At 40.4% G+C, this 26,158-nt stretch overlaps 1 protein-coding gene across 6 annotated transcripts in view; it reads right to left on the bottom strand.

The window, feature by feature from the left end:
- The window catches only part of PCSK5 (proprotein convertase subtilisin/kexin type 5), a 514,258-nt gene that overhangs the window by 444,913 nt on the left and 43,187 nt on the right, over positions 1-26,158 (bottom strand). For all 6 annotated transcript variants that reach the window (XM_025281624.3, XM_044939958.2, XM_025281617.3 and 3 more), the window contains exon 2: positions 23,850-23,954. In XM_025281624.3, coding sequence (XP_025137409.2) covers positions 23,850-23,954 — 105 coding nt within the window. The remainder of the gene's footprint in view (positions 1-23,849; positions 23,955-26,158) is intronic.

The raw sequence follows: 26,158 nt of genomic DNA, 5'->3' as shown, positions 1-26,158 counted from the left end.
TAAGACAGAGCTCTTCTCTTAGATTAGCAAGAAACTGTCCTTGCTGGTACTTGCTGCCTGACCCAGCCCTTCAGCACTCTACCATTCCACTTTTCATTGTGATTGGATGCAGATTGCAGTTTGATCTATAAGGCAGTCAATAACTTAAGCCTCTGGAGCACCTTAATCATCATGGACAGAGGGATCAGATGTCCCTGTTGGACCAGGACATCTGCAGTTCAAGCCTGTTGTCCTGGTGTCATCTGCACCCCTTTTCACTCTCAAAATTCTGGAAGATTAGAATTCATCATGGAACCTTGCAGAGATCTGAGGTGCTAGTATGCACTTGGCAAACAGCTGTTAGATATAAGCAAACAGCATGGCGGGAGTCCTGAGGATGCCCGATGCTCACTGTCCTTCCTCTCTTTCATGCACATGATTTGGGGGAGTAATAAACAAAGGCAAACTTGTGAAAAATAAAACGAATAAACTCAACTTTAGACCAACAAGATCGAATTTGCATCTTTAGTATTTCAAATATCCTTTTGCTCTCTCCTTAATCATGCTTTTTCCCCATGATCACATGCCTTGCCTTCCCTGAATATTACAAATTAGTTTTTTCTGTGACAGTTTCTCTCTATGGCTTTGCTTCCCCCACCCCCACTTCCTTTCAATGATTAGCTGCCCACAGAGCTTTCTCAGACTTCTCACTCCTTCCAAAGTCTAGCCTGTTGAGTTTCCCTTATCTTTGGTTCTTTCAAACTAATATTCCTCCCCATTCTTTCATTTCTCCTTCAATTCATAAGCCTGTTAAAATCTGACATCTGCCCTGATTGATTCTTCTGACTTATGATTCAAGAAATGTAAGCAAAAGAAAGATTTTTTTAATGTTTTATTTAGTATCCTGTAATAAACATTTTATTTTCATTTCCCAGTTGAAAATGGAACCTAATTCTAGTCTACATTATTTCCTACAATTTCCTTTACTCTCAAGTCTCCATCTTCCATTCATTTAGTCATGTATACATCTGTCTCCATCACATGCCACAAGCAGGCTCTGGAGCATGGATTCTTGGTCCTGAGCACCTGAGTCTGAGAACCCAGCTCCTCTACAGACTAGGTGTATATGCAACACTGCTCATTCTGAGCTATGAGGAAAAGGGATTACACCACCATCTCAGAGGAGTGTTTAAAGGAGTTAACCCAAGTAGAGTACATACAACCATGCCAAAGCCACACCGAGGCCTTGATGAGAGGCGGCTACTGTCATTACTTGTCTTTATTTCTCCTTTGCACCTAGCACAGTGTTGAGCCGTGTACACGGTAGTGCCCAGTAAATGCTTTTTCAACTTGAATGTTTATTGTTGCAGATGAGACCAATGTGAGTTGACCCTCAGAAGGTTTCTTAAGCTTAACCTGGCAAATATCTCTACTTTTGCCAGAGCCTCAGAGTTGGCCCCAAGCCCAGCCACCCTGGGATGTGGTGGACTGCTTAGGTAAGAAGCTCACTGTGTTAGTGAAAATCCTTCTCTCATCTTGGAAGGAGTGATGAGGAGTATCAGACTGCATGTGCAGCTCACGGTAGCTGGGCAGCATCCTCTTTTAATAAGTACATGCTATTTTGTAGTCTCACATGTAGGACATGACACTCCAACATATGCAAGCGGACGCCTACATGCTTGGGTACGACATAGGCAGTACATCAGGACCCGGTTCCTAGGGTTCCTCCTTATCAGACTCTTCCTCTGTATCTCCCGTCTTACCTGCCTCCTGGCCCACATACACCCCTAAGCTCCAGCCAAAATGAATGTACCATCATTTCCTGTCACAGACCAGAAAGCCTCGCCAGTCTTCTCCTTTAGAAACTCTTGTCCCATGTCAGTTTTCTTGCCTGCAGTCCAACTTCTATTCCATAAAGTTTGGTTTATGGGTCACCACTCCTCTGGGAAGATATTGCAGATTCCTCAAATGATTACACTTTTTTCCTCAATGTGTCCTCCATGTCAGGGGCACACTTCCACCACGGGCACACTTCCATTGTGCTGTGATTGTCAGTTTCTCGTCTGTCTGCCTCTAGATTGCTAACGCTTTATGGGCAGAAATTCAAAGTAGATGTGTAGTGTTGACTGAATGAATAAACGAATGAATACAATGTGTTCAATTTTATAACATGTCTTCTGCATAAATCAACCTCTGTAACCTTTACATGAGTTCTTATCATAATTTCCATTTCATAGAGAAGGAAACCTTTGCTCATAGAGCTAAAAATCATTTGCCCAAATATTCACTGTCAATGAAGAATAAAAACAGAAATGTTTTTTCTGACTTCAAATCAAGGGCCCAGCCTTCCATGGAAAGAAAATTCCATGTGCATTATCTCAATTAATCTCTAAAACAACCCTGCCACATAGAATAAACTGAGTCCCAAAGTGTTTTAAGTTCATGAATCTCTAAGTTCATGAATCTCGCAAAGGTAGTGGCCTTGTTCCTGCACACAGTTTTTTGGCTTTTTTTAAGCCTCTACAGTTCAAGCCTTTCCCCTGAACTCCAAGCTGCACAATCCATGGATACACATGGGGACTCAGCAGAATGTCTTCCAGCTGCTGTTTACAGTCAGGTTGGACAAATCACTGTGGAATACACAGAATGTCCTAATAAACTTGCTTCATTCTCCACTTTTGAACTCCACTCTATTCCAACTGGGACAGGAGCTCAAAAAGTCAAGTCCTGACCATGGTTGAGCCTGAACTGGGTCAAAGGCTGAGTTTATTCTTGGCCCAATAAACTCAGGGACCGTTCTCACCCAGGCATCATAAATAGTTAGCTAGTTTTACCCCAATTTCAATCTTACACTTGCTATGGCTAATGTGTCACTTTTACAGATCTTTTCAAGTTTACAAAGCATCTTCAAATGTCATTGGAGCTTAAAGACGACTAGTTAGATAGACAAGACAGATATCATTACCCCCAGTAAATGAAGGCACACTGCATGGGACAAATCTCAAGATCTGGATTCAGGGCAGAAAGCTGCAGTCCTTTTCTCTGTTTCTTAAACTATCACTCTCAGGTGAGAAAGGATGATCTGTTTGCCCACTTATGGATCCTTGGAGGGGTGGGGGAGGGATGTGAAATGGACACAGAATCTCTCAGAACAGAATCACCTAAAACAATAATGCCATTCAACCACCAGCAAGCACCACTTTCTATACCTGCCTGATTGTCTCCATAAGGAAGCTAGACTATCACAACCGAGACATTCTCATCTCTTTGCGCCTAACAGGAAATGTCAATCTTAATACAGCAACATATTTCAACAGGATATTTTAAATTAAAAAAAAAATGAGATTTGTAAAAATTAGAAAACTGAAAAGCTAGAGACACAGGTTAGAACACTTGAGGCAGATCGCAACAAGCCAGCTCATTAAGAGAATGCTAGACTCCACTGCTGGAGAAGGCAGTGGCAACCCACTCCAGTACTCTTGCCTGGAAAATCCCATGGACGGAGGAGCCTGGTAGGCTGCAGTCCATGGGGTTGCAAAGAGTTGGACACGACTAAGCGACTTCACTTTGACTTTTAACTTTCATGCATTGGAGAAGGAAATGGCAACCCACTCCAGTGTTCTTGCCTGGAGAATCCCAGGGACGGGGGAGCCTTGGTGGGCTGCCGTCTATGGGGTCGCACAGAGTCAGACACGACTGAAGCGACTTAGCAGCAGCAGACTCCACTGCAGCCCCCCTTCCAGCCTTCCACTGGGAGAGGCAGAATTGAGTCTCTCAACAGATGGTAGCCAAAATCCTCAAATTCTGTTTTTGTCAGAAAATAGGAGGAAGGAAATTTTTTTTTCCTAGTCACAATTTCTGATTCTTTGGTCCACCCACAAGTCCTCAAGTGTAGGAAATTTAAGCTAGAGTCACTAATTTGCTATTTATTGTAACAACATTGCCTTGTGTTTACACAGCACATTCCGTTCTGGGATCTCCTACAATGTTAAGATCCTTTCCACTAAAACAGATGGAGAAACTAAGGCAAGCAAGACCACCCACACGGCCACCGGGAGGAGCCAAGAGCCGAATCCATCTCACTCATCACTGGGCCCATAGCCTTCTCCCAGGACCGAGTCAAGACATGGTTTCATAACAAGACACAATAGCCAGGAGAAGGTGGGCTTCACTTAGCACGGAGTTCACATCTTGGAAAAGGTGGATACATAGGAAATCGCATGAAACCAACACTCAACTCAATTTGGAGCCTGAGAAACAGGCCTATGGGTGAGTCTGCAGTCTACAGCCATCTGGGGAGGCTTCCAGGAGCGCATCAGTAAAGCCCTCCTGTGAATTTCCTCACCCTGAATTGAAATTGTCACCCTTAACGTCTAAGCTTCAATTTCTGCCAAATTGCAAATCCTCTGGGAAGGAATAATACTTGAAGCAATTATTAGTCTTTTATAACTTGTTGTGAATTAAAGGCTTTGAGAGTCGGTCTCAGAACTGCTGAGGAAGAGAATATTGAGGATGCTGAGAACAAAAAATGTAAAGATACAGGGGAGAGAGAAGACTTCAGTGAGAGGCAAGTCACCAAGGAAAAACTGCATCTGTTTTATAATCCTGCCCAGGTTCCAAAATATTTTATCTTCGTCTCTAATTGATCTTCAGGCAGCAGTGCCTTCCAGCTATCATTTCAATATTTCTGTCTAGTTTGCACCTTAAGTTACATACAAATCATTCTATTAATCTCTTAGGTTTCACAGAAGGTGGTACATCTGACTCACTGTTTTGTCCATGAATCTAGAATTATTTCAAAGAAACATTTAAATGATATTAATAGATTTTCAAAAGTGTGATGAGATGTTGAACACCCACCCAGAATTTATGCTGCCATGGAGATTATCTGGGAAGTGACTCAGGACATGCACGCACTTTGGAATATATGGATTGCTTGCTGAGTTCAGTAGTAGGTTATCTAAAGGATTAAAGTTGATAAAATAGTAAAGTGTTGAGACAGGGGACAGAGTAAAGGGCTCAGGCTGAGACTTACAAAGTATGCCAAGGCCAGAACTCAAATGTATGTTAATTAGGAGGTAACAAACAGGACAGACTCAGACAGACTCAACCACGTTGCTAACAAAGATTACTGTTTGAGACAGTGTAAAATGTATTTATAGAAAGGCATCCACTGGTATGAATGACTAAAGAGTCAGAAGCAATGCAGCACAAAACGGTTAAGATGGTACAGCCTGGAAACTTTAGCTACTTAAACAATTTACTTAACCTCTCAAGGTCTTTGTTTTCTCATCTGTAAAGTGGGTAGACTAATCACAGGATCTCACTCTTAGGGCTGACCTCACTCTTAGGGTTAGCATCAAATGATTTGAGTTAGTATACGTATTCTCACCAAGAGGACTATCATTGGAGGGTGAAAAGATCTTAGACATTAGAATGGTTTGTGGTGCTTTCAGCTCAATTCTGCCTGACAAAAACTTATTCCTTACTTATTTAATGTTTAAAAAAAAACTTATTTAATGTTTCTCATTATAGTAAAATTGAAGTTAATTCAACTTCAAATTAATAAGGTTAATTGAATTTCACCCTTGAGGAGGACAATAACAAGAAAAAAAAGTTGCAAAGCACCAAGTTAGGATATATTAATATAGAACTACTACTACAGAGCCTGACACATAATAAGCAGGCTATCAGGATTTACGATGATGATTTTTTTTCTTACTTTTAGACATAACAGTAGTTTCCCGACTTCAGTTAAGTGTAACTGGATTAACTGGAAGTTAACTGTTTAAAACTGAAGTTCAAGTGTTTTAAGCTATTTAAAATTATTTAAATCATTAGAAATGACTAGAGTGTTGGTGAGAAGGGATTTAAAGAGCTGGGAGAAGGGAAGCTGATTTTTCAGCCTAAGTAATGTTAAACTTTCTTAACTGCTATTTCTTACCCTCCTGCTTTTTATCTTGGTCAAAGGCAGGAGTAAGCATGGTGGAGTGAAAACAGCCCATGCTTTGACAAAACCACCTAACCTCTCTGAGTCTTTCTCCTGGAAAGAAATGCCCCTTCTTCCAAAGTTTGTCTAAAACATTAAATGATAACATTCATGAATTGCATAGCACAGGGATTCAGCATATAGTAGGGACTTGATGAATGCTAATTTTTCTTTCAAAGTATCTATTTTGAATGACTGTGATCCACACAAATGGAGTTTTTATTAGGATGCAGTCAATATTTAGTGTCAATCAGAAAACATTTCCAAAACCGTTTTTGAGAAAGATGTGTATTCAAGAAAAGAAAGATGTTTCATAGTTTAGATAGAATGTCAACAGACAGCGTTACAGAGGCCTGTAGGCCACTACTAGTAAGGAAGGTCTTAGCACGCGTTTTTATCATTTTCCTTTCTCGCTGGCAAGCGCTGCACAGACTTGGTCTCCTGTTGAGAAAGCCCTACAGCGAAAGAGTAAGGCAGTTTTTCAGGCCACGCTCCTGTCTGTCGGCTGACTTGAGTGGTTGGAGGCTTCCATGGGATATGTATGTGTTTATTTCCCTTTGGTTTTCCTCAGGTCTAAATCCACTTGATCCAGGCAGCCAAACTCCCTCTTCACTCGCCTTAATAGTGATGTTTGGAGAGCCAAGCATTTTAAGTGTAACAAATTGCCATTGTTAACAGCTGCAATTATGAATAAATTTGATCTTGAAAGAAGCCATGGCACTGTAACTCAATAACTTTGTAACACAGCTATCATTATAATAAGGATAAAGTACCACAGAGTCTTCCTGGTGAGACATCAGCTTTCTTGAGCAGGAGAAGAAGGAGAGGGAGCTAGACAAGGATGTGCTTCCCCTCCCTCCCGGGAGGATCATTAGCCAACTTGTACACTTGTAAATTCATAAGCTGCATCCAGGTCTACAGACACAAAGACAGATTATTGATGTTCCTTGAGTGTTAAAATGACTGATGAACTTAATCTTAACGATAATATACCTACAAAGAAAAAATGCTTCCCTGATGACAGTCTCAGAAATCATGGACAAACTACACAGGCGGCAGGTGGCAGGGTGGTGGGGGGGTGAACATGCCTGTTTCTAGAAACAAAATTCCAAGTATGTTCAAAATCACTTGGTTTTCTCTGTTTCCATGTACTGTTTAGTCACACAATTACCAATTATTAATCTTATTAATTATTAATTCAGATGGCTTCCTGTCCTTTTATTCCTATTTGAAGTTTATCCGTTTAGCACCTTTTGGTGCAATGCTAAGTCCAAAGTTTTCTGTATCACTGTTTCCTTCTTGATTCTTAGCTCAGAGAAAAGAGGGAAGCTTATCATCCCCACAGGATTTTACTGAGGCAAATAAGCCTAATTTCACTTCTGCTTTAATTCTTACAATAATGACAAAACTACATAGAAATCTTTTTTCTTTTACTAAGGTCTGGTTATTCTGACTTAAAATTTCAAAAGTGTGGGGATTTGATAGCTGCCTAATACGTTTCTAGTGAATATTGAGCAAATGAACAAAGCAAGCTCTTTGTTTTGCTATTTCCAACTCTATTATGAATGCACACACACACGCATGTAAGTAAAACGACCAAATTGTTTCTGCTTTCACAGAAAATGCAAGAAGCAAGAAGAGACAAGCAGGTTTCATCCCAGTAGGCACCTGGCAGCTTCTCACATTTGGCACTGATGTCTGACCAAAACAAAAGCACAATCTTCTGGTGAAATTCATCCCTTCATCAGTCGCTCAGCTCACTAAAAACCGGCATCAAGCAGACTTACTGTTAGGCAACTTGACCTGGTGTAACCGCTGCCACATAGCAACCCAGTGAAATATTTATTGGTGGTTCTTACTGCTCTGTGGAGCCCTCCCCTCTCCCATATCCTTTCTTCCCAATCTCACTTTTCTTGCTCCTTTACCATCAAATCTTTGCCCTTGGTACTCAGTACATCAGGGTGAATTATACATACTTGCTTCTGAAATGAGACTAGAAAATCAAAATATTTGTCCTGCCAAGGAGAGAAAAATGCTCCAAATCCAATTGAAAAAAATCACCCGTAAGACAGACACTTCAAACTATGAAATTCAAACAGTTAATGATATTTTTTTCAGGCTTCCAAAGTCAAAATGAAAAATGTCATGTAACACATACTGACATCTTGGATTTACAAGCTGCAAATTTCATATGAGTGAAATAACTAAACACTTTTTTTCCAGATCATATAATTCACACCTCTAGCAACTCCTGACTATGCATTTGTCCCATGTCTGATAGAGGACTGGGGATTTACAAATAAACACCAAAACCTGAGTAGGGCAAATCCACCTCATAGCAGAATTAAAAATCTATTACACTTGGTGTATAGCAGCTTTATACATATTTGCCAAAATCTGATATGATCCAAATGTCCTTCAACAAGTGAATGGATAAACTGTGGTCTAGCCACACAACAGAACACTACTCAACAATAAAAGAGCTTCCCTGGTGGCTCAGATGGTAAAGAATTTGCTTGCAATGTAGGAGACCTGGGTTTGAGCCCAGCATTGCGAATATCCCCTTGGGAAGGAAATGGCAACACATTCCGGTATTCTTGCTTTGAGAACTACATGGACAGAGGAGCCTGGTGGGCTACAGTCCGTGGGATCCCAAAGAGTTGGACATGACTGAGTGACTAACACTTTTCTTTCAGCAATAAAAAGGAACAAACCACTGATACACATACAACCTTGTGCATGAAATCTCAAATGCATTATACTAGGTGAAAGAATCCAGACTCAAAAGGCTACAAACTATAGGGATGGAAAACAGATCAGTGGTTGCCAGAAGCTGGGTGTGGAGGAAGGGGGATGACTACAAACGATGCAGAAGAATTTCCAGTGGTGATGGGACTGATCTATATATTGTGGCGGTGGTTACACAGCTGTCTACATTTATCAAAATTAACAGAACTATACACTAAAAAGGACAAATTTTACTCTGTAAATTAGACCTTAATTTAAAAAAATCAATTTACAGTAGGAAAAAATTAAACAGTGATTTTCTTCGGGAGGGAGACTAGTGACTGGGGAAGAGGCTTGGGGGGTGATGGGAACAATCTATATCCTGAAAGGGTTTTAGGCTGCACATATGTATGCATTTGTCAGATCTCCAAGACTATACATTTAACATTTGTGAGTTTCACTGTATATGAAGTTTACATTAAAAAAAAAAAACAACCAGAAAGCAAATATATTAATGGCATGCATGCTGAAGTACTTGAAAGGGAATAGACTGATGCTTGCAATTTATTTTTAAATACATCAAAAACCAGACGGATAAATGGATAAATGATCACAGACAGGTGCATAGATATGCAAATTAAATGGACTAATAGATGAGTAAAGATGGATAGGTACATAGATAGGAGATTAAAAAAGCATGTAAATGCTAAAGATGGACTCTAGACAGCAAGTATAATGGTGATCACTTTAAATTCTTTAATTTTGCTGTATATCTGAAAATCATAATGAAATGGGGAAAACCAACTATAAAGAATTAAAATATATACATAACACAGTGAAGATTTTAAAGGATTTAATAAAAACATATCCAAGCTTAAAAAGCTGTTAGGTACCATTTTCCCCATGACTATTCTTTCTAGTCATGTAACATATCAGATTCAAAACTTGTAAATTATGCCACAAATGCAGAGAGCTGTGCTTGTCACTTCACAGTTTGCTCAACTATAAATTTGAATTAGACACATAAGGCTAAACATGGGCTCTACTTACACTTCTGATAAGAGAAAACTGACTCTTAAAGAATGGCTTCCTAATTTCCCTACCACTGTTATTAAGTCATATGCAGGATGCTAGAACTGATGCAAAAGGGAGAAACACTCTAAATTTTATTCCCAGTGAGATAATCGCAATGCCCCTCAAAGGTGGAGCTGGCGAGTCAAGGAATTGGAAAAGTCCAGCTCTCTGTACTAATGATTCATCTTGTTATCTTCCTTTAGAGCCACACGGGAGCCTTTGCCCTCTCAGGGGGTAATTTAGCAGTCTCAGGTTCTGTTCCAGGCTGGACTTCCAACCTGTTCCTGCTGCTACTGCTGCTGCTGCTGCTAAGTCGCTTCAGTCGTGTCCGACTCTGTGTGACCCCATAGACGGCAGCCCACCAGGCTCTGCCATCCCTGGGATTCTCCAGGCAAGAACACTGGAGTGGGTTGCCATTTCCTTCTCCAATGCATGAAAGTAAAAAGTGAAAGTGAAGTCGCTCAGTTGTGTCCGACTCTTAGCGACCCCATGGACTGCAGCCCACAAGGCTCCTCCATCCATGGGATTTTCCAGGCAAGAGCACTGGAGTGGGGTGCCACTGCCTTCTCCGAACCTGTTCCTATCAGTTAATAACAACTACTGGTTAGAACTCATGTCTAAGGAGTTGGAACTTTCTCTTGTGAAGGGGCACCGTTACAATGACACTGCTTTAAAATCTACAATACCTACAAATCTGCACAGCTGATCAGAAGGCTGATAAATAGATGCTTTCATTTCAAATGCCCTTGTTGTGGCTGCTTTCAGGTTAGCTGTAGTGACCCCCCCCCGACCCCCCCCCCCCCCACACACAGAGTCAGGTATACAGAGCTCAGCCACAGAGAAAATTGGCTTTGTCTCTTGGAATCAAGAAGAACAGTTTGTAAAATGTTTTACTAGGGGCTGAAAGAGATTTTCTACCAAACAACAAAGAAGCAATTATCATGGGTGGGGACAGGGGAACTTTAATGGCATTACTATAAGCTAGGGAATCAATCTAAATGTCCCAACATACATATATGGTAAATAAATAATGGTTACTCTAAGCAGGTTCTTATATAATGGTAACGAACACTTCATGACATAGGAAACATGGGAAATCTCCTGATTTACTGTGGTCATGGTAGAAGGTGGTTTTGATCCATTTTTACCCCTAGCTGTGCCTTACGGTAGTTACATGTACTAATGTCTCAGTATCAGTATGCTTTTTCATAACTATAGTCTCAAAACAATTTGCCTATAAATTAGCATTGTCAGACATACAAAACAATAACAGAGAACGCTCAGTTAACTTTCCATTTCAGGTGAAAACATATTATTTTAATAGAAGTATGGCCCACACAATATTTGGGACATGCTGGTATTAAGAATATATTCTGTTACTTGGAAGCCTAAATATAAATAAAAACTTGAAAGTGTTCGTGAAAAGCTTTTAAAACTTTATTAAGGGGAACTTCCCTGGTGGTCCAGTGGTGAAGGCATTGTGCTTCCAATGTAGGGGGGCACAGGTGTGAACCCTGGTCAGGTAACAAGGGTCCCGCATGGAACTAGGACCCGACATGCCACATAGTGTGGCCAAAACAACCAAAACCAAAACCCAAAAAGTATTAATTGATGCTTCAAAAGTCTCAGTTTTCCAGTGTTGTTGGAATTGTATTTGAGGATAGGAACTAATGCTAAGAACTAGGTTTTCTGGCTTCCAGCCTGGACTTTAGGTTTACTAGGTGGTAAGCTCCATGGGTAAGCCCCACAGGGAAAAGCTCTGGTGTCTAGCCCAGTATTTTGCACAAGATAAGCTCTCAAAATTATACCTGGAGAAAGTAAATGAAAGAAGGGCTGAACTCCAGATAGTCCTCGCATGCTATCTCATTTCTGGGAGAATCCAGTTTTCCCTGTATTGGGTAATGGCCCCATTTTTTCCCCCAAGTCTCCATGGAGTCTCCATCTTTCTTATATTTTCTCGTGAATAGATGGATCTGAAAAGGGGCTTCCTGCTGGTCCAAAGAGTAAGTCTGCAAAGCTTGTCCATATATTCAGGGACATTACTGGAACATTCTTTCTAGAGCAAAGGCTGACAGCTTGATCTGGGGCCAAGTAAATTTGCACTAAGACACAGTCCTGCCCTTCATCTGCTCACTCTGCTCGCCTTTTGCCCTTTTTATTTCTGGGGTGTGGCATCACTGCCTAGGCTTGAAAACTCAAACCTGAAAACACTTGTTTAGCCTTGTCAACAGATTAAAGAAGAATCTACATCCCACCAACAGTTTCCATGAATTGTGCCCACCCTTATTCAATCTGATTTTATTTTTGGCCTCTTCTATTTCTACTTCCTACCTACCATTCTCACTACCCTCCCAATATATTTCTAATTTCCAAGGCAAGCTTTTAAAAATTTGTTCCCTTGTTGTTGTCTGTTCAGAAGGTATTATTTCTCTAAAAACCACATAAAATATTAAATTCCTTAGAAGAACTTGTGTTAACTATGTCTTGCTATACAAAACTGACTTTTGGAATTCATGAGCATCAGTAATAATAACTACCATTCTTTTTATCATACTTTTGTATCAGTGAGAGACAGGTACTGTGAAAACAAAGAAGCAATGTTACCTGTTCCTCATTTATCATACGCATTGCTGAATAGGTAAGGTCTGTATCTGTCTCAAGACTAACCAGATTATTCTCAAGTCTAATTGCAAAATTCACTCTTTCGGGTAGAACAGGGTCCAGGGGGAGAGCTGAATGTGCTAAGAAATATTCTAAGTACTGGGAGAAAGAGAAGGAGGAAGTTTGGAAAGACATTAGAACAGGAATATGAAAAGGGAACATTTGATGGGCAGTGTGGACCAACATTGGAGAAGGAAATGGCAACCCACTCCAGTGTTCTTGCCTGGAGAATCCCAGGGATGGGGGAGCCTGGTGGGCTGCCATCTATGGGGTCGCACAGAGTCGGACATGACTGAAGCGACTTAGCAGCAGCAGCAGCAGTGGACCAACAGCAAAATCACAAGTGACATTGGTTCAAGATGGTAATTAATGGCTCAGAATGAAAGTCAGAAAATAGATCACCTGCTCCATGATTTTACAAATGAAACAAGCCCAGTGAGGAGTGACCTGCTAATAGCAAGTTGAGCTAGGAGAATTGCTAAGACCAGAATCCAAATATCCCAACTCGATTCAATACTTCTTTCATTTTATGAAACAGTCTCTCCAACTGGCTGCCCCAAAATGAGATAGTACTGTGTATGTCACCATAAAATGATGATTTCTAAGCAAATTGAGAGACAGTTATAGCCCCTATGTTTATTATTTCCTCCATCATTTATTTTCCTATAAAAGTTAATTTGTAAATATCATTTATTCATTCATTTATTCTCCTATTGATGGTCCTTATGTGCCAGATATGACTCCAGGTCAAGGGTATACTACAGTTAATTAGATGGTGCTCCTACTCTTACTGAGTCTTATCCTGGAAGGGAACACCCACAATAATCAAATAAAGAAACAATATGGTTTCAAATTCAGATAGGTATCAAAGAGGAAATTAATATGTAAAGCTAGACAGGAGATGGGCAGATGAGCTTAAGGATGTATATTAGCAAGGATGACTCCTGAAGGTCCTTCAAAATAGGTGACATTTGCTTTGATATGTGAATGGTGAGAAGAAACCTTTATGCAAAGACCAAAGGAAATTTGTTCCAGCCAAAGGGAAAGAGTTTGGTGTTTATAGAAAGAGGTCAATGTGACTGCAAGTGATAAACGAGAAAGAGGCATTTCAAAGCCTAGCTCATGGAGGTAGGAAGAGGCCAGATCATGATGGCCCTGAAAGGTCATTAAGAAAAAGGATTTTACTCCAAAGTCCATGGAAAGTCTTTACAAGACTTGATCTCTGTACAGTTTAAGAAGTTTACTCTCTGTGGAGAAAGACTGCAGAAGAACAAGAGTGGAAGTGGAAGCAATTGCTGTGGTCCAAGTCAAGGACAAGGGTGGGCTAACCAGGCTGGTGGCAGTGCAGGAGAGGAGAGCCCAGATTCACAGCTTCAAGAAAAATTTCAGTGGTGGAGCCAGCAGGATCTCTTACTGGTTCCAAGAGGGGAAATGAGGAAAAGGGAGAGAATCAAGAATAGATTGCTCTATTTTTGGCTAGGATATCTAGATAAATTACGGTGCCATTTACTTGAAAGGAAAAGTGCCACGGTGATGGATGGAAATTTAAAGTATTGTATATGTCATATAATGGTTTTGATGCTTACTAGATATCTAATTGGAGATGTCAGGGAGGTGAGAGAAGCAGATGTAAATTAGAAGCAAGGACACCAGCATAAAGCTGAGCCCTGAGCTCCCTAAAATTTATAGGTGAGGTGGTGGAGAACCACCCAGAAAGAGTTGTTTTTCAAGAAGGAGCAAATGATCAATCCCCATATCAAGTGAAAGATACAGGCAGATGAGAAAAGAAATTAACTCACCAGACATGAAATATCAAAGCATTGTTGATATCAACAAAGACAGGGTCAGCAGAAACAGTTTTTTAAAAGTCATACAGTGTGGAAAGGTAATTATTAAGAGTTATTTTTATGTGTTTGTATTTCCTTCCAAACCTATACTGCATATAACTACACACACATATACACAGGTCTTTTTATTTGTTTGTTTTTAAATATAAAACGTAAACAGGATAGGCCCTTCTATACCATTGTTGTTGTTTTTTTTTTTACTTTACATATTATTTTCAAGATTTTTCCTTACCAGTATGTATAGATTTATAACACCATTTTAATGGAGAACTTACTATTTTATTATAAGAATTTAACCTATGCTTTTGATCTTTTCTTATATGTACAAATTGTTATACTGTACTATACATCAATATTTCCCTGAGTACATGCATGAACAATGATGAGTCTTCAAATGAGGGGAGAATCAATGCTCAGAGGAAACTAAGGGCTCACTCCCCAGAGATCAGAGCAAGAATAAGGATCCAAAGGTTCTTTATGCTGTACCATATTGTCTCTTTTTTATGTCATAGAATTGATTGACATTTGGTAGAATTGAGCACAGAAACAAAATTCACAAGCGCTTTTTAACAAATCATGCCTTTTCAATGGTGATGTTTTAGTTGGATCTCTTATTTACTCTCACATTCATTAAAATAAAGACATAAATCAGTACGTTTCTCTTCAAAGTCAGACAAATAAAACAGCTTTGAGCTTTGTTGTTGTTGCTGGCTTTTGTTGTTTTTTTGCTGTTTTCGCTTATTGCTTACTTATTATATCCTAACTTGCCCAAGAGTTCAACAGAATCTGTGGCTCTAAAGTTCCCTTCTTAAGACATGTTACAGACCAAATGTTTGTGTTTCTGCAAAATTCATATGTTGAAACCTAATACTCAACGTGATGCCATCTAGAGGTCTGGCCTTTGGAAGGTAATTAGGTCATGAGGGTGGAGCTCCTATAAATGGGATTAGTGCTGTTATAAAAGAGATCTCAGAGTGCTCCCTTGCCTCTTCTGCCAGGTGATATTACAGTAAGAGGATGACTGTCTATGAATCAGGAAGTGGGCTCTCGCCAGACACGAAATCTGCCAGCACCTTGATCTTGAACTTGATCAAGTTCATCACCTTGAACTTCCCAGCCTCTAAGACAAGAAGAAATAAACTTCTGTTGTTTACAAGCTACCTTGTCTATGATATCTTGTCCTAAGCAACCTGAACTAAGAACAGACCTATCTAGAAATTCAGAATGTTGTTTTCATTCCATTTTCATTTCATCACCCCCTGTTGTAGAAGCTGATACCTTAGAAATTCTACATAAAATAAGAAAGTAATAAAGATTTTACATTTGACATTTCCTTCAAGTGACTGAAGCGGCAAAAATCCATAATCTACCCTGCTGCTGCTAAGTTGCTTCAGTTGTGTCTGACTCTGTGTGACCCCATAGACGGCAGCCCACCAGGCTCCCCCGTCCCTGGGATTCTCCAGGCAAGAACACTGGAGCGGGTTGCCATTTCCTTCTCCAATGCATGAAAGTGAAAAGGGAAAGTGAAGTCGCTCAGTTGTGTCCAACTCTTAGCGACCCCATGGACTGCAGCCTACCAGGCTCCTCTGTCCATGGGATTTTCCAGGCAAGAGTACTGGAGTGGGGTGCCATTGCCTTCTCCATAATCTACCCTACGCCTGTCCTATCTAATTCCTCTTCCTCTTTTTACATGGTCATTACTTTATTTGTTGTTTGTTCTTTTCTTCAACTTATCCTGTTTCTTCCAGGTTTCATTTCCTGTTGAGACTGTTGTCAGTGGAAAACTGGTCAAAAACATAAGAAGAGCTGGAATGAACATTCCCCACACCACCACCACTGTGTCCTCACCTGCAGCAGCCCCTTCCTCAAAACTCAAGAGCCCTGAGCTTATTATTTATCCTTAAAAATCTTCATATTTTGGTTTGGAGACTAAGACATAGAGAAAAATCATGCTTGATCCACCCAGAGGAGTGTGACTGACACAATGAAACCAGCGTTCAGGTCAGGATAAGACCGAGGCCAAATTATGAAGGTGCCTGCTTTCCCACCTTGCCCATCTCAGGGATGACAACCTGGGGTGCCCTTCGGATGCTTTTTTGTTGGTCCCATGCATATGTTTAAACTTTTAAATCATTGGCCAACATTTCAAATTGAGAAAGGTCCTGTGAAAGTCCAGACTTGCCGGTTCTGAAGTGGCAAACCCAGGCCAGCTCGCCAACACGATGCTGCTGGGCAGTGGCTACTCCCGCACGCATGGCAGGGGCTCTCCCCTCTGTCCTATGCCCACTGATTTTCCATCTGGCCCATCATACTTTTTTCTTATCTCCAATCCACTGTGGGCATGTGAGTTTATAACTTTGGAAATGAAATGCTGCCAAGTGCTCTCTAATAAAGATTTGGCAACTTTTCCAAAGTAGCTTAAAAAACTACTTTTTGAATTCACTCCTGTCTATAAGGGATTTGGGTCATGACCCAAACTTTCCCATCAGAGAACCTAGCAGTGTACAATCTGACTCTCTGGTTTCTGATCATTTTGACATCTAGGAGATGTGAAAAGAAGACAGAAAAGAAGGGAAGGCGGAGGACTTAGTGGCATCTGTACCCACACACTCCTCTGTCTCTGCTACACTCCCAGCCATCCTGCCATTATACCTGCATCACAGGTTGCAAACTTACAGCTGAAATGCTTCTCCCAGGAGTCTACACAGTCTAATGGGATTTGCAAAGGCACAGAAATGCTATCAAAAGTTGAAGCCAGGACTTTGCTATAGCAGTCACATTTCATAACTGGAGAAAGGTGGTTAAAGGAGGTCATCCAGAACAAGAGAGCCCCCCATCATGCCTGTTGAGCACTACATCCACATCCTCTCTGCTTATCATCAGACTCAAGTCTACACTCCTTCCAGAAGAACACAAGGCATTCTCAAGATACCTGGTAACTACTTTCATTCACTGGTGAGATCCTGTGAGGCAAGCGTGCAGTCATCAGGGTTATGACACATGCTGAAAACACACAGCCTCAGGTTCCTGCCCCAGAGGAGACAGCCCCTCTCGTCCAAATGAACATACCCAGAATCTGCCCACACAGTCACTGAGCACAAGCCCAGGAATGTTGTTATAAAACTGCACTTCACAGAACAAAGTGAAATCATGAAGTTAGCATCAATTTCAGACCAGAGAGCAGAAAACTAACCTACCAGAGAAAGCAGTCCAGGGGAGCCCCAATTGCAATGAGGGCACGTGAGGTGAGAGGAAGTGGGGCAGCAGCCGGAACAGGAAGCACTTGTACTCAGGGTAGAAGGAATGTGGAAGAGGCAAAGCTGTGGTTCATGCCTGGGAATAGGGCAAGATGGAGCGCAGACACTCCTGAGCATCTGTTTCTAACTGAATAAGGTTTTTTTACTTTCAAAGGTCCCCTGGGCAGATCAGGTGTGTGCCAACAACTTATAAATGGTTTGCTTCAGAGTTAAGAAAAAGAGTAAACTAATGCACTGGTTGTCTCCATAGATCAGTGATATATCAATCTACAGTGAAGATAAACTGATTCTGAAATTATAAAGTGAATCCATGGGAAATGGAGTTTGCCTGATAAATAGATGTATACAACTTTTCAGGAACATGACCACTACGTACAACAAAGTACTCCTGTACTCTCACTTTACTCCATCACATGGCCTTTTTAAAATTAGTTTTTATTGGAATATAGCACATACACATGCACAATTGCTTTACAATGTTGTATTCATTTCTGCTGTACAGCAAAGTGCATCAGCTACATGTATACATGTGCAAAAGTGCGAAGTCGCTCAACTGCATCCAACTCTGCAACCCCATGGACTGTAGACCACCAGGCTCCTCTATCCATGGATTCTCCAGGCAAGGATACTGGAGGGGGTTGCCATGCCCTCGTCTAGGGGATCTTCCCAATCCAGGGATCAAACCTGCATCTCTTATGTCTCCTGCATTGGCAAATGGGTTCTTTACCTCTAGTGCCACCTGGGAAGGCCATGTGTACATACATCCCCTCTTTTCTGGATTTCCTTCCCATTTAGGTCACCAGAGAGCACTGTGTACAGCCCCCTGAGCTATACAGTAGGTTTTCATTAGCTATCTAGTTTATACATGGTATCAATAGTGAGTGTGTATACACACACACACATACAATGGAATATTACTCAGCCATAAGAAGGAATAAAACTGGATCATTTGCAAAGATGTGGATGGACCTAGAAACTGTCATACAGAGTGAAATAAGTCAGAAAGAGCAAAACAAATATCATATATTAATGCATATATGTGGAATCTAGAAAAATGGTATACATGATCTTGTCTGCAAAACAGAAATAGAGACACAGACCCAGAGAACAAGCATATAGACACTAAGAGGGGAAGAGGGCAGTGAGATGAACTGGGACATCATGTGGTCTTCACCCTTGAGGCAAAAAGAAAAATTCCTATCATCTGAAAATCAAATCCTGGATACAACAGGTGCCAACCGGGATTAGCAAGGAATTTGAACTTACCTTTCTTCCTTCACAGGTTTGATTTCATCTGATCTTGCCAACTATCTCTAATTACTTCATTCTCCCTTCTTGTCTTTTTCCTACACTCCTTTAGCTCATTGTACAAAGTTTGAATGCCCTGCTCTAAAATTCCCTTCAGAGGAAATGGCTTATGTGTAAATATAACAAATGAGCAATTTCTCTGTAAACTAAAGCTTTGAACTTAATTCTGGGCCACACTGACAGAGGACCAATTGCAGTTCTGTATGACTAAGTGATGCACTCCAACTATATAAAGAGCTGTTATGTATAAATCTAGGTAAAAGTAGATCCTACAGGTAGAAGTTACAGGCAAGCAGATTTTAGCTCAACACGTTAAATCTCTTCAATTTTAGAAATGTTTGCCTTGTCCATTACTCAGCTTTCTGTCATTGGGCATGTTTAACAGATCTGAAAATGATCCTCACAGGAATATGATGGAGGGTATGCCAGCTATTAAATAAGAAAGAGAGAAGTCTTACTCTAAGGAGCCTATGCTGCTGCTGCTGCTGCTAGGTCGCTTCAGTCGTATCCAACTCTGTGCGACCCCATAGACGGCAGCCCACCAGGTTGCCCCATCCCTGGGATTCTCCAGGCAAGAACACTGGAGTGGGTTGCCATTTCCTTCTCCAATGCATGAAAGTGAAAAGTGAAAGTGAAGTCGTTCAGTCATGTCCGACTCTTTGTGACCCCATGGACACAGCCTACCAGGCTCCTCCATCCATGGGATTTTCCAGACAAGAGTACTGGAGTGGGCTGCCATTGCCTTCTCCAAGGAGTCTATGACTGCACAGTAAATAAAACAATGTTAATAGTTTTTCCGTATTTGAGATACACAGCTATACAACACCCATACAACACCATGGGTTGATAAGATGAACTTTAGGAAAAAATAAGAGGATAAATTGCTCATCCCTGAGACCAGAGCAGAAGGTAATACTATCCTATATTTGGATAAAAATTGATCTTTATATCTGAAGACAGAAAAGGGATCAGAAAAGATAAGAGATTGAAAGGCCAATATCTTCGAGATAAAATCTAATGGGCAAAGGCAGTCGTTGTGTTTGCATATTAAATATACATGGAGAGGTCATGGGGGCTCACTGAGTAACAGTTTATATTTTTTGTTTTTAAAAGCCTGCTCTAAGGGAAATGTAGGATTCTGACTTTCTGTTCTGGGGAAGGAGAAGAATGAAAGAAAAGTATCTCCTCTGCCCCCGCCTGTATCTGCATGGGCAGCTAAAGAGCTGTAAAGAACTTTTATTCCCAAGAGCTCCTGTAGATTACACCCTCTTTGACCAAAATGCCAAAGGGCTGGCAAAGATTTCTAAGCAGATTAATGAGAGGCTTCTGGGAATCTTAACTCAAGACTGCAGTTTCTCAAATTTAACCTAGGTCTCTTGGAGAAAAGTTGGTGAGTCAAGAACATTATAAGACTCACCCTTCCAACTGCTGTAACACTGTACCAACACTTTTCGGGGAACTGTGTTATTACTGTATAGCGATGCTATCTTAGAAGTCTGTGGATCCCTGTCATTTGAAAGCTAATCATAACATACTGTTAACATATGGGAATCCAGTCTATTCTTGTTCTCTGCACTCATGTGCCCCAACTGACCACAGCATTTTCTTAGCACCAAGAGGGTTATTCTTACAACATTGCTACTTTTGCATATCCTTCTTTAGAACCCTCTAAGTAAAAACGATAGCAGGGAGAAGAAGGAGCCATGCAATTTACTCCAGCAAGTAAAAGCTAGGATCTGTTGAGTGTATGTATTCCTTGCAATTCACCCATGTGTGTCTTCCTATTCTGGAGACGATGATGAACAAAAATAACTTCACGCATCACCAATGTTTTCCACCAAGCCATTTCACATGGTCCATCCCCTAATCATAAAAGTGCTTCCAACTCTGGCACACAAAGCACCCACCACACACACACCCAAGATTAAAGAAAAGGAGATCTGCCTAGAAAGCAAGTCACACTGACACTTTATACTCCCCATGAGGTCTGCTGGGAGTGAAAAAATATAAAGTCAGCCAATAGAAATTTACATAGTCTCCAAGTCTTTCCCCACAAAACAGTTATTAATTAGGTGGGAGGAAAACTTTATTTTTAAAATAAAAAAAAACTGGCAGACACCACCTTCATCAAGTAACCGAAGTTAAAATCAAGGAAAATGAAACACATCAATGTCATGTACCTCTGGGAAGAACACAGCACTTATCGGGTTCTTACCAAGCCTGAATCTAATCTCAAACAATCAGACAAGCCCAACTTGAGAGATTCGCCAAAATAATTGGTCAGTACTCTGCAAAAGTTCTAGATCGTGAAAGAAAAGAGAGGGGAAGAGAAGGGAAAGGAAGGAAAAAGAAAACAAAAAGAAGATGAAGATGAAGTGTGACAGTGTTTATACCGAGGGGGCTTGGGGAACATGACAACTGATGTGCTCCTGGCTCTGAAAAGAGAGAACTGGCAAGATATGAATAAAATCTGTAAATCAGATAGTAATACTGAATCGATGTTAATATCCAGATTTTACCAAAATGTGAGCCAATGTATATCCGGTTATGTGTCAAAAATGTCCATGGTTTTAGTAAATACACAGTGAAGTATTTAAAGGGGCATTGTGTCTGCAATTCGCACCCATATTTTCAAAAAGAAACATATACATACCTGGAACTGCATGTGTATAGAGAGGAGAGAGAGAAAAAGATCAAGTAAACATGATAAAATGTAAAAAGTGTTAACATTTGGGGAATCTGGAAAGCAAACATAGGAATTCTTCATAATGCTTTTGCAACTTCTCTGTAATAAAGTTGTTTTTTGTTTGTTTTTTTTTTTTAATTAAAAAGGAAACTTAACCTCGCAGGCCTGAGCTTTTTGAGGAGGAAACTGAGAAGGAAGAAGAATATAGTAGACCCCATCTCCTTCGCTCCTCCATCCCCAACACTGAGAAGCACTGTAACATCTTGTAATTAAAAAAAGCTATATCTGAAAGCTACTGTGGGAGGCTGCCGCAAGCTCGCTAAGAGGACTACCCTACCCACAAATCCTCAAAGCCTAACACAGGGGCTGGCATATCCCAGAGGCTCAAGAAATGACCAGTTGAAGGAATGATCGGACTTTAAGAAATATCTGAAAAAAACTGTGGGCAATTGCCCATTTGGGGCCCTCCATCTGCAAAGTTGGTAGAGCTGTGGCATCTCTTGTATAAACAGCTGGATGGGAAAGAAGGGCAGGCGTGTCAGAATGAGGAGGAAGGTACAGTCCTACCCTGGGCTGTTCCTTGCGCTGAGGAGGAGGAGGAACTGAGTTGTGTACCCTGAGGCTGGCATGAACCAGCCCTGCTTCTCTGCGCTGGGTGGGGAAGGATGAACACATCGAGCACTGTGTGTTCCAGCATCCGAGGTCTCGGTTGGGTCCTGCACGCGCAATCTGATACATTGAGATAGGAAGGGGAGACAGCGTCCCCAAGAAAACATTAAGGATTGAAACAGCTCTATGTTTTCTTCTGTTCTAACCTCCCAAACCAATTAGTACTCGGATTTTCAAATTCACATTGGCTATGCACATGAGGTCTGAAATTAAAATCATTTAAATTACTGAAGTTCAAGAAAGCTTTGGAAAAGTTAACAGATGAAAAACGTGACTCCGCTTCAAAAACTCTGCTAATTCAAGAACGTCCTAACAGATTGCTTTTCCAGTAACATTTAATTCTGAATAGAGATGAAGGGGAAATATATATATTTATATAATCCACAGGCTGCCAGAGTATTAAGTATCATGGGATGTTCCTCTAACCCATGGAAAATTGGGCCTTATGACAAAAGCGTTTTTTCTAACCACCAAGATATAATTTTACAATCATGAACACTGTGTGATAATATTCCAGAAAAAAATTAAACAAGGCAAACTGTGGCACATAACCGAGGGCAGGACTCCAAACTGCAAACCTGATTTGCATATTAATTCAAATAGGGACCTTGTTGCTTTAATAAGGAATATAATTTTCGAGGAATCTTGAGGTGAAATTGTTATGCTCACTGGTAGGGACTTGCTGACCAATTTATTTGAAAATGAGCTCATACAGTAAACCCTAATCATAACGAGGAAAAAGCAACGCTTCCTAACAAGTAAACAACAAACATGAGCCCACAGGTGACCAGGTTGGTACCCCTGTCCTCTCTTCATCCTTACTTACCATATCTGGGAGGCCAAGTGGTTCTCTGTCAGAGACAATCCCTTCCTCCAACTTAGTAAGGACAGGCAGTTAACTCATCCCCAGAGCTTTAGGTGCCAGTTAACGAGCCTGTTTGTCCCTAATACAACCCCACCACTTACTATCTCTCATTTCAAAGCTGAACTGCCACCAACATGGACTGGGTGAATCTAGACATAGAAACAGATGTCCTCCTAGCTTCTCCCAGGATTATGCTTTCTGTACAGCCCAAAAGGATTGGGGTCAAGAGAACGTGTAAGAAAGATCTCTGATGAGCCCCCAAGAGAAGTAGCCAGCTTCTATCTATTCTGTGCTCAGAATTCCTCCTGTCTCAGACATGGTCTAGGCCATGGTCTGGTCTTTGAGCTCCCAATGGACTGGCTGTATTAATGCCAACTGAAACTGCAAGGATCACGGTGACCTGAAGCTTCTGGAAGAGACCCCTCTATGGAGCTCAGATAGAACTTCAGATTTGTATGCAAATACGCAGAAGGTATGGTCTCCTTAACACTTCACTATTTCTGAATACATCCCTATCTGCCCTCACATATATACCCTTTTCATTTCTCTATGACAACTCCTACTTCTGATAGCCCTGGGCTGTTCTACAACTAGGATGATACAGGCACTTCAATAAGAAATCAAACCATCGCCTATTTTTGGTCTGAAAAGGAAACAAAGATACTGGATAGTATGATCACTCTTGAAATTTAAGCCTTCGTGCTAGTTACCAGCTCCTAGTGTGAGATTACCAATGAAAAATGCAGAAGATCTATCTCTTGGTCCCCACCCAGCTGGTTCTTCTTACCTTTGGTTCCATTGAAATGAAACTGTGGGTTCCTCTGCTTGAGAGAACTGACCTTTTAATCGTCCTGCTGTGATAGAAGTGGTAGTAATCCTTCAGGGCCCCGATCTGTAAAGGTAGGAGGGAAGGAACAAAAGAGAGTTCATGTATTAAAACATCTTCATTTTCCTGGTTTTTCATTAAAATAAGAACACTAAACCAAAAAAAAAAACACACAAAAAACCCATAAATTATGCAGTTGCTGGCCGCGCTTCAATGTTACTTGAACCTTGGTGATCACTTTTCAAAAGAAAGACATGTGATATGAGATGAGCGTCCTTGACGCAGTGACTGCAGAACTAAAGATTATAATGGGGCAGCCTAGGCTCTCCCTATCTCCTTTTTAATGTTTAATTTATATGCAGCATTTTAAGTAATTCTATATCAATCTATATCCAAATGTGGGAAAGAAAAAAAAAAATCGAATAGCTATCTGGTTATAAAAACACATTGCATTTTGTTTGCTCTGATAAATGTACAATGAAAGACCTTGTTAGATTACTTATATCATTAATTTGAAACAAGTCCTAAGCAGTTTATCATTTGCAAAGAAAACACTACTTAGTTTGTTTCCTGACTTCAGTAGACAGTATAAATACATAGCCTTTATTCATGTGTTGCAAAACTAAAAGCAGAATTTCTAAAACAAAAGATTGTATGTCTTATCAGCTAAGCTTCCTGTGTGAAAATAGCTTAATTGCCCTTATCTTAACCATTTCTTTAACAGATTAGTCTTCTCATTTATGTACCCCTTTCTTTAGTTAAAAACAATTAGGTTTAGGATAGCTGTAAAAATAAATCCCTGTACATTCTAAAAAAAACACAATCCCAAACAAGCATATTCTTTCAGTAGATCATGAAATATGGATCACATAATGGACATTAAATCATGCAATGAGCTAATGCAGGAGAGCTTGGTTCTAGATTTGGCTTACAGTCACCAAAAATGTCTTCTTGAATAAATTGCATATACTTACTATGCCTCAGTATCATTGTCTATAAAACTGGACTTCAGGCTAGTTCATGTCTAAGATCACTACAGCTCTCAGATTCCATTCGTTAACACTTATATTTCCTTGCTTTTGGGCAAATATATTAAGGGTCTATTTCTCCACTGCTAGAACAGCACTGCTCTACTGTAAAAGAATGACTATGATCAGGATATTTTCCAATTAGGACAATTCCAAAGTTAGGCCTTCTTAATTTAAAAAAACAGAAGTCATTGGCTCAGCTTACTTTTTTCAGATAAAGGGTTTATTTTTATTTCCATCTTTTCATCACATTCTCAAACATCGTCCCACCCTTCCAGTACGGATGATTAACCAAATTTCTGTGCCATTTAAGAGTCATCTCCTCACTGAGACTTCATGCTTTAATTGAATGTTTTTTATCTTCATTAAATATGAATGTCTGGAGTCTCCCACTTCTGATTCAAGTGGAAACTGCCCAGATATACACAGAAGAGATCCTGGACTCTGCAAACAAGTGGGAAATGAGGAAATCTAGCTAAAACTTCTAATCTCAGTGATCCTGAACTCTGAAGTAATAGAAAACAATAAGGAAGAGGGCACAGCTGCCAGTCCCAGTCTGTAAGGGTGTTTTAAGAAGGATTTACAGGCCAATTTTAAAATTCCAAAGGACTAAGGGTAGAATTCAGGAGGGGCTGCTTAATCCTTTATCAGAAAATCTTAAAATCCCAAGAAGCTTAGAGCTTTCATCTCATGGAGCTTCTGTCAAGAATGCTCCTTGGGTAAATACAGTAGTTTTTGTGAAAAGGAACAGAGAATCTCTGAGGAAGAATTTATTACTAACATGAAAAATATTAGTGTGTTTAAGATCATGTCCACTCAACTATTACAGAATTTCTCCTACTATAGGAAATGACTGAATTCAACTCAACTATTAAACCATGGATGAAATACACCCTGAAAATATATTCAGATCCTTTGCGGCTTCAATGGTACAGGCCAGAATCCTGGCCTAATGCAGTGTGTACATAGAGCTGGAAAGTGGAACCCTTATCTTGACTTAACTTCGCTGAAATCTGGGATACATCACTTAACCTCTTTGGGCCTTAGTTTCCTCAACTGTGAAATAAGGACACAGGAAGTGTAGTACACAGAAATTGGGCATCAGAGTGAAACGGGAGATGACAGTGTTTATGAGTTCACATGGCTATAAAGATCGAATGTAACAGCAGGTACATTGCCTTGTCAGGTCACTGCCTGTCACACAGTAAGTGGCAGAAGGTTATGAGTTTCCTTTCTAAATTT

Source organism: Bubalus bubalis, chromosome 3 (assembly GCF_019923935.1).
Source record: "Bubalus bubalis isolate 160015118507 breed Murrah chromosome 3, NDDB_SH_1, whole genome shotgun sequence".
Classification (NCBI taxonomy): domain Eukaryota; kingdom Metazoa; phylum Chordata; class Mammalia; order Artiodactyla; family Bovidae; genus Bubalus; species Bubalus bubalis.
The sequence above is the reverse complement of the archived record's forward strand: the minus strand, read 5'-3'. Positions and strand labels throughout refer to the sequence as shown.